General features: G+C 44.3%; 1 protein-coding gene across 2 annotated transcripts; it reads left to right on the forward strand.

The window, feature by feature from the left end:
* The first annotated feature begins 578 nt into the window (after window positions 1-578).
* Window positions 579-7,758, forward strand: WFDC2 (WAP four-disulfide core domain 2). 2 transcript variants are annotated; one of them, XM_027853177.1, is made up of 4 exons: window positions 579-757; window positions 1,159-1,290; window positions 4,909-5,061; window positions 7,492-7,663. In XM_027853177.1, exons 1-3 carry the CDS (start codon window positions 661-663, stop codon window positions 5,058-5,060), a joined length of 381 nt encoding a protein of 126 aa, XP_027708978.1. In that variant the 5' UTR covers window positions 579-660; the 3' UTR covers window position 5,061; window positions 7,492-7,663. The 2 variants fall into 2 exon arrangements, with proteins under 2 accessions (XP_027708978.1, XP_027708970.1); XM_027853169.1 differs by lacking the exon at window positions 7,492-7,663 and adding an exon at window positions 7,670-7,758 and having other exon boundaries at window positions 583-757.
* The last annotated feature ends 8,752 nt before the right edge of the window (window positions 7,759-16,510 follow it).

Below are 16,510 nucleotides of genomic sequence, written 5' to 3' on the forward strand. Positions count from 1 at the left end.
CCAAGCACACCTGAGCGGGAAGTGGGGGTGGGGAGGAGCTTCTGAACTTCTTCTGGCTGATCCCCCACCTTGTCCTGAAGGACCACGTGATAGTGTCCCCTCTCCCCACAAATACTAAACCACTGGGAGCCAGAATCTCTACTCTGCCTGTTGGGGTTCTTTCCTATCTCCTGCCCTATTCTAGTTATTTCTCACTTAGTGTTCCCCTTTTTTCCTAGCTCACAGGGGTCCTGGGAATGGGAGAAGTGAGGCCCAGGAGTGCTTTGGCACTCAATTCCATTCAATCCCAGCCAAAGCCCAGGACCTATGCCCTGACATCTCCTCTACCCTCAAAGGATGGAGTTCGCCGTCCCAGAGTAAATAGGGTGGATACAGGGACCAGGGACTTGGGGTTGGGCCCCAAGTCCAGCTGGGCTTGAGACCGCTGGGCCAAAGAACTACATTTCCTGGTTTCTACCTGGGCCAAGAACGACACCTGATCTTGGGGGATTGTGAAATGGAATGAGGTGGCAGCCGGACCTCACCATCCTCTTGCCCCCACCCAGCCCCCCTCCCCTCAGCTAGCTCCCTCCCCGCCCTCGCCTCCGCCCCGGGCCTCAAGCTCTCACTGTTTAAATCCCCCTCTGGGAAGTTCAAATCTAGATCCCTTGCAGCACCACAATGGCCAGCAAGCTCTCCCCTTTCTCAACGTTATTCGGCGGCCTCTTCCTCTTATTCTTCCTGAGCATGGACTCTGCCATCCGTCAGACGCACGCTCGTAAGTACCAAGGCTGGGAGAGTGGCAGGGGTGAGTAGGGGACGGGATCCAGCACGACTTCGGTCGGTGGGAGGTGAGGGGGAGCCCCTGGATCTGATGTGGGGGCAGGAGCCTTTGGGATCATCCCCTGGCCCAGAGATGCACGGACCTCCCAAGGAGACGGAATGGGGGACAGGGACTTAGATTTGCCCCATGGGTATTGGTAGAAAGGAGTTGGGGGCCGGAGATGGGGGACTCCAGAGACAGCAGGTGAAGTACCTGGGAGCTGGAGATATAATGGGACTCCTGGGTCACCGGGAACCAGAGAGATGAAGGGAATCCTGGACCACGAGCCAGAGATCGAAGATTTTAGGCTGTAGTGGGTGGGGCCCTCCCTGACCTTCCTTTGCTCTGCGGAGCAGAAAAGGTGGGCGTGTGCCCAGAGGTACAGGAGAGCAAAGACTGCCAGGTTGAATGTCACACCGACGAAGACTGTCCTGACATCCTCAAGTGCTGCACAGCTGGTTGCACGTCGGTCTGCGCAATCCCTAACGGTAACCTTCCCATTCCCCCTTCCCCGGCCCCCAGGGCTCTGGAGGTGGACAAGCCCCTGGCCTCCCTAGCCAGGGCTCATGCCCAGCTGTTCTTCAGTCGGGGGCGGGTACCCTGAGAGGAGCAGGGGCAGGACTTCAGGAGATTTGTCTCCTCAGCCTCTCAGGATCCAGCTTGGGGGAAGAACACAAAGTTCCCAAACACCTCCCCTCCCCTACCCCAAGTCTGGCTTCGCTCAGCAAGCCTTGCACAGCCCTCCCTAGTCTCTGGTGCATGACAATTTCCTGGCTCACATATCTGGGACATTGTTTACAGGAAGCCTGAGGTGGGTGGCGAAGGCGACACACCTTGGGGGAGGCGGGGGGGGGGGGGGGGGAGAGGTTCGGGAAGCATTTGGGCCCGGCTGGGAACGACAGGTTCTGCCTACTCCTACCCCAAATCCCCACAGCAAAGTATTTAGTTCCCAACCTGACCCTCGGGAGCAGAGAGAATCATCCTAATCACCTGGCTGCCCTGGATCAGAACCCAGTTGTGGGGAGGGAAAGATAAAAGGATGGGATTGTATAATTTCCCTTGTACAGATTGTGTAGTCTAACCCCTAATTTTTCAGAGGAAGAAACTGAGAGGCGATGACTAGTCCAAAATCAGTAAAAAAATTGAAGTTAGAGGACCTAGTTTCAAATGAGAGCTCTGGGATTATCAGATTGCCTTGTTTCCAGCCAGAATTGTTTATTTTCTGTATCTGTATTCACCAGAGTTTACCTCAGCACCTGGTTCGTAAGCATTCAATAAATGCTTGTTGGATTGAATTGAATACTCAGTACCAAGGGACTTTTGGTTCCCATCCTTTGTTCTGAAGCTTCATTTCTCCCAACCTTTCAGTCCCCACTCTGAGGCTTCCAGAAGGGCTGCAACTGGGGCTTGCTAAGAAAAGAGCTAAAATAGTCAAGAGTTAGAGAAGGGCTCCCTGAAGGAGGGTAAAGACACCAGGGGGCAAGTCACTTAGCCTCTTTGGTTGGGGAAACCTCATCCTCCTGCTTCTAGGGAGAGTAGAGAGACAGCTGTAGGACCTCCCCCCACACCCTACAAGACCCCTAACCTCTTTGGGCCTTCTTTTCTCTTCCATTAAGAAAAAAGGCTGGACTAGTGGACCTCCTCAGATGCCTTCCAGCTCTAAATCTATGATCTCAAGTAATGGCAGAGTTGACATTACAGCCCATTCAAGTCCATTTTTCTTTCCATTCCATAAAGCTGCCTTCTAGAAGTTAAATAATTAGGGACAGTTATAGGTTAACTAGAAACTGGGAGTGAGATTGAAACCAACAGAAAACTAGACCTGAGAGATAGTGGAGAGATGAAAGAAAAAAGGTGGTTCTGAAGCTCCTCTCAGAGGTAATGACTGTTGTCTCTAAGGCAAAAGTGGATAAGCTAAGGCATGAAGAGGGATTCAGGAAAGTCAACCTAGGGAAGGCATCTAGTATTAAGTAGGCTCCTGCATTAGGGTGAGGAGCCTTTTTCCCATCCCATATTAGGTCTCCTCATGTCTTGAGGTGAGTGGGACCTTCTTCCTCTTGGTTGATGGTGGTCCTGGGAAATGTAAAGGGCATGCTTCCACCTAGCTGGGGAAAATTTACTCATTTGTGCTGGTAAGGCAAGGAGTTTTTTAATGACTTGTAGGTATATTAATGAATGGTGGAAGAGATATACAGATGAGTGGGTGGGAGTGTTTAGGTGTGTTCAAGGGTGTGTGTGTATGTGTGTGTGTGTGTGTGTGAATGGTTGTGGGGCTCTGTACAAATTTTGATGAATGACTGTATCTACGTAGCTTGTATTGGGTATAGGTTAGGGTTACTGAGGCTGTGTATGGGTGAACTTAGAATGTGTAAGAGAATGTGGGTGAACTTAGTGTTGGTAAGTGTGTTGTGTTGATAAACATGAGTGTGTAAATGTGTGTGGTGGAGTTGTTGGTGGAGGGTAAGCACAGATATCAGAGTGAGGGTCTTAGAAGGCTCTTTGCCAACCTTAATGTTCAAAGCAACCCCGCCTCTTGAGTCCCTATGCTGGGGAAAGGGAAGCCCTTGCCAGGAACTGGGATTCTTGGGAGCTAGCAAGCATTGTATAAAATGAGGGATTTGGACCAGATGACCTCTCAGGTCTACTCCAGCTTTAAATCTATGATCTTACGATCCAATGTATCAGCCAGTTGTTATTTCATCTATGCCCTGCTTGCTGCTATGAGGAGATAAGAAAAGACCACCAAGCACAGGGTTTGCAAACTGAGTGCTGAAAATTATTCAGTGAATGAAGACAGGGTTGACTCATAGCAGCCCTGTGAAGGAGCCAGAGGTTGTCTTTGGCACCCTCTTTTGATGCCTCTCCCTAATACCTGAGGTGCTCATTATCCCATCTTGACAACTCTCAATAGATAGGTAGATAAGGTATTTATTACTATGGTCCAGGAATTGTTTTAAGTACTGGGGTACAGAAAGCAGAAAAGAGAATCCCTACCCTCAAGGATCTTATAGTCTAATGGGGGAAGACAATACCTGAAGGATGGTTGGGGAGTGGAGGATGAGGAGGAAAAGGAGGGTAAGACTCCTGGAGAAAGGCCAGAGAGTAAGGAGTGAAACCAGGAGTGAAGTAGCCATGCCCTAGACACCTTATAAATGATGGTCCTAGATCCTAGAATGTTGGAGGGTAGAAAAGAGTAGATTGTAAAGCGTAGAATGGCAGAACTGGAAGGGATTTTAGAGATTGTTTGGTCTAGTCTTCTCATTTTGCAAAAGTCCAGAGAAGGAAAATGACTTGTTCAAGCTCATTCAGTTGCTTAATAGCCTAGCTGGACAAGAAGTTGTTTCTGGATTCCCAGATGAGAATTCTGTTTACAAACCCTTTGATTCCCTGTGCCTTCCTCTACCCAAATCTGTACTAGGAAAGGCTTTGCTATCAGGTCATCTGTTGATAACCCTTTATGTACTGACTTCCCCCATTAGACTGTAACCTCCTTGAGGGTAGGAACTCTCTTTCCACCTTTCCGTGACAATGTCCATCAGTGGGTCTCCTTTCCTGAGGGATTGACGCTCTCAGTTTCATTTCAACCTGTGGGATAAAAGTACTATCTCCTGGGAAAGGGATCAGTCATCAGGGTATAGGTAGAATTGAAATTTCCTAGACAACTTAGAATCATACCAAGAAGGCATCATGACTGTGAGGAAAGCAAGCTCTGATGAAAGTATTCATGGTTATTATTTTTTAACATTCATTTTAAAATGTTGAGTTCCAAATTCTCCCCTCTCCCTGCAGCTCCTTCCTCACCCACTGAGAAAGCAAGAATATGATATCCATTACACATGTGAAAAACATATTTCAATATTAGACGTGTTGCCAAAAAGATTACTTTTTAAATAATCTCACATTTCTGTGATGCCTTTCATTTTCACAATGCTTTTTTCACAATAGACTCTAAGTGGTAGAGAGTTCAGATATTAATCCCCTCATTTTCCCACTAGACCCTTCCACTTCTAATACTAAATTGGGGGGTTTAAGGCCACCTATCTGCCAGGGAGCCTTGCTTAGACTCCAGGTTTCAGGAGCTCTGCTCCCTCTCATTCTTTCCCCAGAGAAGAAGGGTAAATGCCCTATTAATGACAGTAGCATCTCTTTGCTGGGGATTTGCAAGGACGAGTGTTATGGCGATTCTGATTGTTCTGGCTCACTCAAATGCTGTATCAATGGCTGTGGAAACCAATCCTGCCTCACACCTGAGCAATGAGGTGGGTGGGGGTATAAGGGGAAGGGGGCCGGGCATAGAGCTAGGTCCTTAAAGAGAAAGTCCTATGGGGGAAGGGGAGGGAATGGCCATTTTCTCCAGGTTCTACTATGTGTCAGGCACTGCACTAAAATGCTTTTACAAATATCTCATTTGGTTCTATAGCTCTCAGGGTGGCAGGAAGGCCTGGAGGCAATGCTGGGAGAATTCAAATGGGAACAAAGAATTGGACCCTTTGTGGAAAAGTCCCGTTTTCCATCCTTATATATTTTTCTATAGAAAGAGCCAAGGGGGAATCCTTGGCTAGGGGACACTGGGAACATTTATGGGCTGAGAGAGCCAGATAGCATGGTATATAGTAGAAAATATCTAATGGGATATGAAGTAAGAGCACCTGTATTCAAACCCAGGTTTTGGGGTTTGTACCTCTTGGGTTTGAATCACTACCTCATGATGTGACCGTCAGGCAGTTCCTTAACTTTACTGGGCCTCAGTTTCCTAATGGGGAATGGTTTAGATGACCCTTAAATTCTCTCTAACTCAAGGGTCTGTGATCTCTGGTCCTTTGGAGATGATGCTGGAAAGAATTCATTCAGAGAGGTCTGTATGAGCAGGCGGGTAGTTGATGGTAAGAAGTAACAGGGAAGGGTCTTGGCTTTGCTGCTTCCCAAGGATGGGAGCTGTAGCAAACTACATCTTTATCTTTCTCTGGGCTTTTGTTTCCATTTCTTTCTCTGAAAAAAAAAAGATGAAGCTAAACAGAACTCACAGCCTCAGTATCTGATATATGGTCTCACCTTCAAATGGGGCTTCCCTGAATTGGTCTTATAGCCGGAAGAACTTATTCCAAAATCTATTATTGCCCCTGTCTTGCCCTGGGACTCTGAGCAAGTCACTTAAGCAAACTGGGCCTCAGTTTCTTCATCTGTAAAATGAAGATAACAATACCTGCATTAACTGCCTTCCAGGGTGATAATGAAAATGCTTTGTAAAAACCTAAAGTGCTAAATTAATGGAGACTCTTTTTATTAACTTTACCCAAAAATTGTTTTTGCACCCACAAATTAGTAAGTCACTTTTGTTCAGTCTTGTCTGACGCTTCATAACCCCATATAGAGTTTTCTTGGCAAAGATACTGGAGTGATGTGCCACTTCCTTCTCCAGTCGATTAAAGCAAATAGAGGTTACGTGACACAGCCAGTAAGTATCTGAGGCCAAATTTGAACTCGGGTCTTCTTGACTTCCTGCAATTAAGTGGTACAATGGATAGAGGGCTGGGTCTGGAGTCAAATCCAGCTCAAATCTGACCTCAGACACTTCCTAACTTTGTGACCCTGGGCAAATCACAACCCTATTTGCCTCAGCTCCCTCGTCTGTAAATGAGCTGGAGAAGGAAATGGCAAACCACTCCAGTACCTTTGCCAAGAAAACCCCAATGAGGTCATGAAGAGTCAGACAGGACTGAAAAATGACTAAACAACGGTAACTTCCTGACTCCAGGCCCAGGACTTTATCCAATGAGTCATCTGGCTGCCTCTAGGAGATCACTAGATCTGTAAGTCACCCAGTCTCTTGGGCCCTTCATTCTGTATCTACAAAATGCCTTGGGCTCTAATGCTTCCAGCTCTGAATCTCATTGATCCTGTGAAAGGGCAGAGCTGAGAACTCAAAATCAAGTCCCTTCACTCTGCTGCCTCTCCACCCAAAAATAATCCTGGTTCATTTTCAGCGATGCTCTTCGGTACATAAAGTGCTTTCTTCACAGCAAACTTGTGAGGTCACTAGTGCAAAGTAAGCATAGATTTAGAGCTAGAAGGCAACCTCAGTCTAGCCCCACACCTTCACCTTACAGAAGAGGAAACCGAAGCCCAGAGAAGATATGATTTTCTAAAGGCTACACGGGCATAATAAGTAGCAGATCTACCATTTGAACCCACGTCTTCTGACTCCAAATCCAGTGCTCTCTTCTGTACCATACTATCCCCACTTTACTCAGGAGTAAACTGAGGCCCAGAAAGGGGAAAGGATTTGACCAAAGGTGTCACTGTTGTTTAGTTGTTTTAGTCGTGTCTGATTCTTCATGACCCCTTCTGGGATTTTCTTGGTAAAAATACTGGAATGCTTTTGCATTTCATTCTGCGACTCATTGTATAGATGAGGAAACTGAGGTAAACAAGGTTAAGTGACTTGCTCAGGGTCACACAACTAGTAAGTGTCTGAGGCCAGATTTGAACTCAAGAAGTTGAGTCTTCCTGACTCTAGGCCTGGCACTGAGGCCATCTTGTCCTGAACAGCTGTCTCCTCCACAACATCCCCAAGGTGTGTTCATTGAGTAACTTCCCTTGAATACTTTCAATGAGTAGGAAACCCATTAGCTCCTGAGGCAGCCCATGCCACTTTTGGATAATTGGAAGGATATTTGCTCTTACCTTAGGTCTGACATGAGTAATTAAGTTGGAACAAAGGTCACCCTGATCCTGGAAGCTCCTGGACTCTTTAAAGTTATACTGAAAGTCACACTGATCCTCCAGCACTCCCTGACAAGCTGCTGGAGTGCAAGGCTTCTGGACCAGCTGTCCATGGATCTGATTATTACCTTTCTTTCCTACCAGCACCTGGAAAAACCCAAGAGAGAAAGCTGCTCACTGACCTATTCTCTGCTCTCCCATCTTCTGGGTCCTGGGACCCCATCTCTCCCTCGCCTGCTGGGCTTCAGGCTTCCTTTCTGGGGCTGACCATGCCTAGCCAGTGCATCAATAAAAAGATTGGTTCCTGTACTAGCAGCACTGTGGCCTCCTGTCTTGGCAGCCTCCAGGGATGTGGGTGGGTTGTTGTTGGAATTTTGGAGGTATGCGTTGGGGAGGTGGGGAGTTAGGAGCAGTTGGAGAAATTGGGTTGAGTCCTGGGCTGTACCTTGGGCAAGACTGCAGAGCCCCAGAACCGCAGGAAGAGTAGAAACCTTACAAATTACCCTGTCTGGTCCAACCCTGAGAGGGAGGCTCCTCTATAACTTCCACGTCAGGGGGTCATTCAGCCTCCGTGTGAAGACGATTAGTGACTGCCTTCCCAGGCAAATCTATCCCAATATCAGAAAACTCTAACTGGAAGTTATCACATCTAGTCAAAACAGGCCTCTCTGCAACTCTCCCAACTGCCACCCCATTCATGGCAGGATACAACTAATCTCTCTTTTAGGATAGCCCTTCAAAAACCTGAGGACATCGATCCAAACTCCCTTAGGTCTTCTCTTTTCTAGGATAAACACCTCCAGTTCCTCTCAGTGATTCTAGTATGCACTGGGCATAAAGTACGGAACAGAGAGTGCTGGCACACTTGGGCATATCCAGCTCAGGGTCTATGCACCCTTAGGCACATGGTATCTTTTTTAGGCCTGTCATCTTTCTGATTCCCTTTCTCTAGACTCCTTCCAGTTTGTTAATGGCCTTCCTAAAATGTGGTGCCCAGAACTGAACACAATACTCCACATACAATTTGTATAGGATAGAGGATAGTGGGACCATCACTGAGAATCACTAGAGAACAGGTTAGCTTTTTGACTCGAGCTACTTATCTCTAAGGAAGGGAGACAAAGGCAGAGGGTTATATAAAGTTTGGTTTACGGTTGGGTCCTGTAATTTCATCTCGCCCCTAATATCTTGTAAAATTGAAGGTGGTGAGGAAGGGCTGTCTAGATGAGGCCAATCTCTCAGCATCCCCTAAATCTAGGCTAAATGGGAGACTTGCCTAGGGCTGCACAGATGGAGATGGAATGAGACCTGGGCGAGTCACTGGGTCCCCTAAGGGCTACCAGATTTTGGGGGCTCACTGATTGGTCCTGCCAGAGTTCTTTGATGCCAGTCCTACTGCCCGCTGATCAGACCCTGCCCTCTCCCAGGGCACAGGGCCAGAGAAATGAGACCAAGCACTCAGGTTTCATGAGGTTGGGGTGTGTTTCCAGTTGTGTTCAAATGGTGGCAGCACAGACCCATTGAAACCCTACATGAGTGTGCTTTCCCTGGTTTGTTATCGTTTCACTTGTCCCAGCTTGAAATGAGGTGACCCTCACCTCCCTTTTTTGTTTAAAATGTGCACGCATGTTTTATTAATACGAAACAACAGTGCCAAGTTAAACAAGGCAAAGTTACCAACTCTTCATAGTTCACAAGGTTTAGTTCCCATAATTCACAGAGGAGTGTATTTATACCTCCAAGAAACCTTTTGTTTCAGGATAGGCAGCTTACAGCATTTGTGGATAAATCTAAAAAGTGACACCCCTGGTATGACATTCCTTTACAAATTAGAAATTATTATTAAAATAATGAGCAAATATGGAATTAAAAACTACTAAGACATTCTATTTAATTTTCACTTTACAATAGACTTCATGAAGATGCTTACAAAGCACACTTTTTGTTTTTGTTTTGAATATTTGTTTCATTTCATGCCTTTAATGAATAGATTATTACATGGGTCAACAACTTTTTTTTTTTTGAGGAGAGTCAAAACCTGGGATTTCACTGGTTCCTGTTGAGGAAAGTCCCTCTGCCAACTTGGAATTGTTCTGGATTTTTACTGTTAAAGAGCCATCTGGGGCACTGAGAGATTGTTATTAGCTCAGCTATATCATGGCAAGTTTTTGAAGTCTGCTTGTAAGAAACCAGGTATATTTTGCATAGATAATGCATGGTTCCAAACATTAAAGATATTTCACACAACAGCACCAGCATGGCAGTAAGCTTTCGCCAAATAAAAACAAAACAAAAATATTTATCATCTATATATCACAATGCCCAATGAAAATTATATAAACTTAATAGAATTAATAGTGGTAAGTGGGGCAGCTAGGTGGTACAGCAGATAGAACACCAGCCCTGGAGTCAGGAGAACCTGAGTTCACATCAGACACATAACACTTACTAGCTGTGTGACTCTGGGGAAGTCACTTAGCCCCAATTGCCTTACCAAAAAAAAAAAAACTAAATTAAAAAAACAGTAAATATAAGGGAAATAAATTCAAAATATTTTGGAAGTCATTGTTTTAAAATAGAACTTTTTTGTTGATTTAGGAAAATAAAAATCAATATAATTTATCATCCATCAATTGGCAGTACCTCCCAAACTACATTTGAAATAATAAGTATTTTCAGCAAAAGGAAAGCAGGATATCTTCACTGATGCAGATGAAGTACAGTTTCTTAAGAAATTCAGCAAGAGTCGTTATGGGGCAAAATGGACTTTCCTTCAGGTGAAAAACATTAGAAAACAAATCCACAAAGTCTTATTGAATAAACAAAAGATATACATTTTTAAAAATAGTATTTTTCCCAATTATATGTCAAGACAATTTTTAGTATTCATTTTTTACAAGATTTTGAGTTTCAAATTTTTTTTCTTTCCTTTCCTCCCCTTCTGTCTTCCTAAAATGGTAGGCAATTTGATATAGGTTATACATGTGCTATCATGTAAAACCTATTTCTATATTAGTCACAGTTGTGAAAGAAGAAACAGATCAAAAGAAAAAAACACAAAAAAGAATAAAGTAAGTGAAAAAAGTATGTTTTGATCTGCATTCAGAGTCCATCAGTTCTTTATCTGGATATGGATAGCATTTTCTAGCATGGTTTGTACTTGGATCATTGTGTTGCTGAGAACAGCCAAATCATTCATACTTAATCATCACACAATGTTGCTGATACTGTGTACAATGTTCTCTTGGTTCTGCTCATTTCACTCTGCATCAGTTTATACAAGTCTTTCCAGGTTTTTCTAAAATATTCCTGCTCATAATTTCTTATTGCACAACAGTATTCCATCACATTCATGTATTACATCTTGTTCAGCCATTCTCCAATTGATGGGCATCCCCTCAATTTCCAATATTTTGACACCATGAAAAGGGGTGCTATAAATAGTTTTACACATGTAGGTCCTTTCCCCCTTTTTATGATTTCTTTGGGATACAGACCTAGTAGTAGTATTGCTGGATCAAAGGGTATGTGCACAGTTCGGTTGCCCTTTGGGGGTAGTTCCAAATTGCTGTCCAGAATGGTTGTATCAGTTCACAATTCCACCAACAGTACATTAGTGTCCCAATTTTCCCACATTCTCTCCAACATTTATCATTTTCCTTTTTTATCATATTAGTGAATCTGATAGGTGTGAAGTGGTACCTCAGAGTTGTTTTAATTTATATTTCTCTAACCAAAAGTGATTTTATAGCACTTCTTCAAATGCTTATAAATAGCGCTGATTTTTTTATCTGAAATCTGCCTGTTCACATCTTTTGACCATTTATCAATTGGGGAATGAATGGCTTGTATTCTTATAAATTTGACTCAGTTCTCTATATATTTGAGATATGAGACCTTTATCAGAGACACTTGCTTCTTCCTAGCTTTCTGCTTTCCTTCTAATCTTGGTCACTTTGGTTTTGTTTCTGCAAACACTTTTTGATTTAATATAATCAAAATTATCTATTTTACATTTCATAATGCTATCTCTTGTTTGGTCCTGAATCTGTAACTCACTTAACTTCTTTCAGAATTTGGATGCTATACCACTTGGTGCATATATGTTTAGTATTGATATTACCTCATTATTTGCAGTACCAATGCACTCCCTACTGTACAATGCTGCTAATAAGAAAACCTGAGATAAGTGAGAGGTATTTCCTTGCAATTCAGTAACGAAGTGAGGGGTTAGAACCCATACATATCCTCAGTGAAGGAGGCAGGTAAGGCAGAGACTGCAATGAGAACTGGGTGATGGGGATTCTTCTGCTGACCTTTGCTTCAGAGGAAAGAGAAAGTATGTGAATGTGAGGCTTACTCCTCCAGGGGATAGTGATTCACCTGGACTTGAATGTCCCTTCCCTCCTAGCCTAGTGACATATGGAGCTTCAAGGTAATGGGAGAGTGTGGTATTTGGTTCTCTCTCTGTCTCTGTCTTTCTGCTCTCTCTTTGTCTCTGTCTCTGTTTCCATCTCCCCACTCCTCCACCTGTTCCCTGAATTACTCTTCAGTCCTTTGCTTTCTTTTCTTCCTGTCTGTTCCTCAGGGATTCCTGCAGGATGGAAGCAAGAGGGAGGACTGTGGTCACAGGCAGCCCATAATCCATCGCTAGGAGATGTGGCAGCAGCACTTGGCAGGAGCTCACTCTATAGACCCCCAGGGGAAGGGCTCCTGGCCAGCCAAGAACCCAATCATCTACTCTAGTCAGGGAGATTGGCAGACCATGGGCTTGGTGCCAGGCCAACGGAACAGACTTTCCACAGACTTAAGCCAGGAAATCTCTGCCCAGAGAGCAGCCACAACATCTATCTCATCCAAGGGCAGAATTCCCACTGGCAAGAGAAGGGAATGGACTGGACTATATTGGATTAAGATCTGCTTAAGGAGAGTCCAGGGACAACTGCCTCCTATGGGGCTGAGAGGGGAAGGGATGCCTCTTCCCATCTTGTATTCATAGTGCTGAGGTCCTTCCATTCATGACCAACTGTTCCCCTCATCTCTAGGCTGGACAGCTTCCTGTTTCTTAGCCTCTAAGGAAAAGAGCAGGAGAGATAAATGTGGTACAGTAGAAAGAGCTCTAGATTTGGACTTTGGAGAATGTGGGTTCAAATCTTGACTCTGCTACTTACTACCTATGTGACCTTTGATAAATTACTCAAAGTTTTGGGTCCTAAGTGTCCCCAGAGTTTTGGGATTGGACTAACTAGGCAAACTCCAGCTTGAAATCTGTAGTCCTTTTCAGAGCCTCTAAAGTCATGAACTCTAAGAAGCATGGACCTTGGAACTTTTTGTTCCAAAAAAACTTTTTTTTGAACTTGGAGTTTTTTTTCCTATGAAGGGGACCTGTGTCTTCTGTGTTTGTTTCTTCCTTCCCTTCCTGTTGGAGCAGGGCTCCAATCTAGCTTTCCTGATTTCTTTGCATATTACTCCCTGCACACTCTATACTTGAGCCAAACTGTCTTCCTCAAACTAGTCAGTCCATCTCCTAACTCCATGCCCAAGAGGCATTCCCTTCTTCCCTTTGCCTCTCAGTCAGGCAAGAAACATCTATTAAGCCCCTACTATGTGCCAGGCTCTGTGTGCTAAGTGTTAGGGAGTCAAAGAAGGGTAAAAGACAGTCCCACTCTCAAGTAGTTCATAGTCTAATGGGGGAGAGGGCATGTAAACAACTAGGTACAAACAAGATATAAGACAGGATAAATTGGAGATAATAAGCATGGGGAAGGCACTAGAATGAAGGGGATTAGGAAAGGCCTCCTCTACAAGGTGGGATTTTAGCTGGTATTTGAAGGAAGCCAGGGAGGGCAGGAGGCAGAGATGAGGAGGGAGAGTATTCTAGGAATGGGGGACAGCCAAGGAAAATGCTCAGGGTCAGGAGGGGAATGTCTGGATCCGAAGAGTATTTTGGAGGGTGTAAGAGGTAAGAAGACTGGAATGGTATAGGGGGATGGGGGATGAGTTTATAAAGGGCTTTGATTGCCAAACAGAGGATTTTGTAAATGATCCTGGAGGTGATTGCAAGTTGATTAAGTGGGGCGGGGTAGGTGGGGGGAAGTTACATCCATACTTTAGGAAAATCCCATTGACAGCTGAGTAGAAGATGGACTGGAGTGGGGAGACTCTTATGGCAGGGAGACCTAACAGCAGGCACTTGTAGTAGTCTAGGCATGAAGTGAGGACAGAGTGGTGACATGTCAGAGGAGAGAATGAGACATATAAGAGGTGTCATGCAGGTAAAATTGACAGGCCTTGGCAACAGAATTGATGTGTGTTGGGAGACGGGATGGATGGTAAGAGGGAGTGAGGAGTCAAGGATGACAGATAGGTTTCAAACCTGAGTGACTGGGACAATGGTGGTGTCCTCTGGAGTAATAGGGAAATTTGGAAGGGAGGAGGACTCGAGGGGAAAGACAATGAGTTGTTTTGGACATGTTGAGTTTAAGCTGTCTCCATGACGTCCAGTTGGGGGTGTCTGAAAGGCAGCTGAAAAGCAAGATTGGAGGTCAGCAGTGAGATCGAAGCAGGAAAGGTTGATTTGTGAGTCCTCAGCATGGAGATGGTAATTCAATTCAAGGGAGGTGATGAGGTCACCGAGTGAAATAATATAGAAGATGAAGAGAAGAGCTCCCAGGATAGAGCTCTGTGGAACATCCATAGTTGCAATCATTAACCGCCTTCAAGGATCAACTCATACATTAGCACCATAGGAATCCTTTCTTGAGTCTCTTTCCACCCCCTAAACATTGCTAATGTTCTTTCACGGCTCCTCCAATTGGCCTGTTTATACTTCTTTCTTTTTAAATGTTTTGATTGATGTTCATTTATTTTATAAACTTCTTGTTATTTCCCAATGATTTTTTTAAAATGGTGGTTGGATTAGAATGGATTCATGAGTTGCTGTGACCTTTAAAAATTTATCTGTACATGACCAACCTTCTGGTGATTAACTCCTGGATTTAGAATGGTTGGTCCTTAATGTTCAGCCCCACAATCCATCACCAGGCTAAAGCCCTTTTATCTTGGCAGAACCTGCCAGGGCTTATGTTCTGCTGGCATAGCCTTTGAGAGCACATAGTCACCTCCCCAGCTGGGTGGAGTATGTAATGGAGTGCAACTAATATTTACAATGTATGCTATAGAGAACACAATTTGATGTTTATAAAAAAAAAGTAGTATTTTTTTCCCAATCATTTTCAGTCATGTCTGACTCTTCATGATCCCGTTTGGGGTTTTCTTGGTGGAGATACTTGAAAGGTTTGCCATTTCCTTCTCCAGCTCATTATTTTACAGATGGGGAAACTGAGGCAAACTGGGTTAAATGATTTGCCCAGGGTCACACAGCTAATAAGTGTCTGAGGCAAGATGTGAACTCAGGAAAAGGAGTTTTCCTTCCTCCAGGGCTGGCATTCTATCCACTGTGCCACCCCTAACTGCCCATTTTTTTAAAGTGTTCTCTTTTTCCCACCCCAACCCTAGGAAGCTGCTTGTACTATCTTCTACTACTACAGGCAGTGAGGTGGTGCAGTGGGTAGAACTCTGGGCCTGAAGTCAGACCTGAATTCAAATCTGGCCCAGATACTTCCTAACTGGGTGATCTTGGGCAAGTCACTTAACCTCTGTCTGCCTCAGTTTCCTCGACTGTACAATGGGGATAATAGCACCTACCTCCTAGAGTTGTTGTGAGAATCAAATGAGATAATATTTATAAAGTGCTTAGCACATTGCTTGACACATAGTAGGTGCTCAATAAATGTTTATTCCCTTCCCTACTCCTACTTTTGCTTTTGGTCTTACCTTCTTGAAGACAACAGAAATGATTAATATTAGGGCTGAGGACATAGGTCATAGATTTGGATCTGGAAAGGATTTCAGAGGTTACTGAGTCCGACCTTCTTATTTTACACATGAGAAAAATGAAGCCCAAAGTGACTTGTCCAATATCACAAAGATAGTAGCAGAACTCAGGCCCTCTGACTACAGATTTAGGGTTCTCTCCATTGTACCATGTAGCTTCTCTACCTAGCTGGGTAAAAACTCACCCAGTTTGCAATTCCAGGTAGATGGAGTAAAAAAAAAAAATCCACCTTTATTGGTAAATCTCACCTAGAGGTTATTTACTCACATTTGCAAAAAATGTGAGTTATTCATTCGCAAAAAAATCCAAAAAACAAACAAACAAACAAAAAACCCTTCCTGATCGGGAAGATGAAGAGACTGAGACTCTGAACATGAAATAACTTGTTCAGTCTTACAGATAGTAAGTATCAGAGATAGAATTTGAACTCGGGCCTCTGATTATAAGGAAGGTGTGCTTTCTATCACATGAATCTGTCTTGTTCAAACTCCCCAAGTTCGGGGACTGGGCCTTAGAAGCAAAACTTTAGAACGTGAAGGGACTTTAGAAGCCACTGAGTCCAACCCCTTTGTTTTTCAGATGAGAAAACTGAGGGATAGGAAAGTTAAGTGAATTGACCAAGGTCTCACAGCTAGTAAATATTTGAGGTGGTATTTGAACCTGGGCCTTATTGATTCTAAGCCCAGTTTCTTATCCACTGAGTATAAATATCTCCTTTAGAATAGGTGCTTGGCAAATTTTCTCGCCTATAAAATGAGGGTTTGGAATACACACTCCTACTCCTACTCTCATCACCACCACCACCACCACTATTGCTACTACTCTTACTACTACTACTACTCCACCACCACCACTACTACTACTCCTTTTTTTTTTTTTGCATCTTGGTGAGGCAATTGGAGTTAAGTGACTTGCCCAGGGTCACACAGCTAGTAAGTGTCAAGTGTCTGAGGCCAGTTTTGAACTCAGTTCCTCCTGACTCCAAGTCTGGAGCTCTTTCCACTGCACCACCTAGCTGCCCCTCTTACTACTCCTCTTACTACAACTCCTACTACTTCCATCACCACCACCACCACTGCTACTACTAT

This window comes from Vombatus ursinus, unplaced genomic scaffold, assembly GCF_900497805.2.
Source record: "Vombatus ursinus unplaced genomic scaffold, bare-nosed wombat genome assembly UNPS02000580.1, whole genome shotgun sequence".
Lineage (NCBI taxonomy): Eukaryota > Metazoa > Chordata > Mammalia > Diprotodontia > Vombatidae > Vombatus > Vombatus ursinus.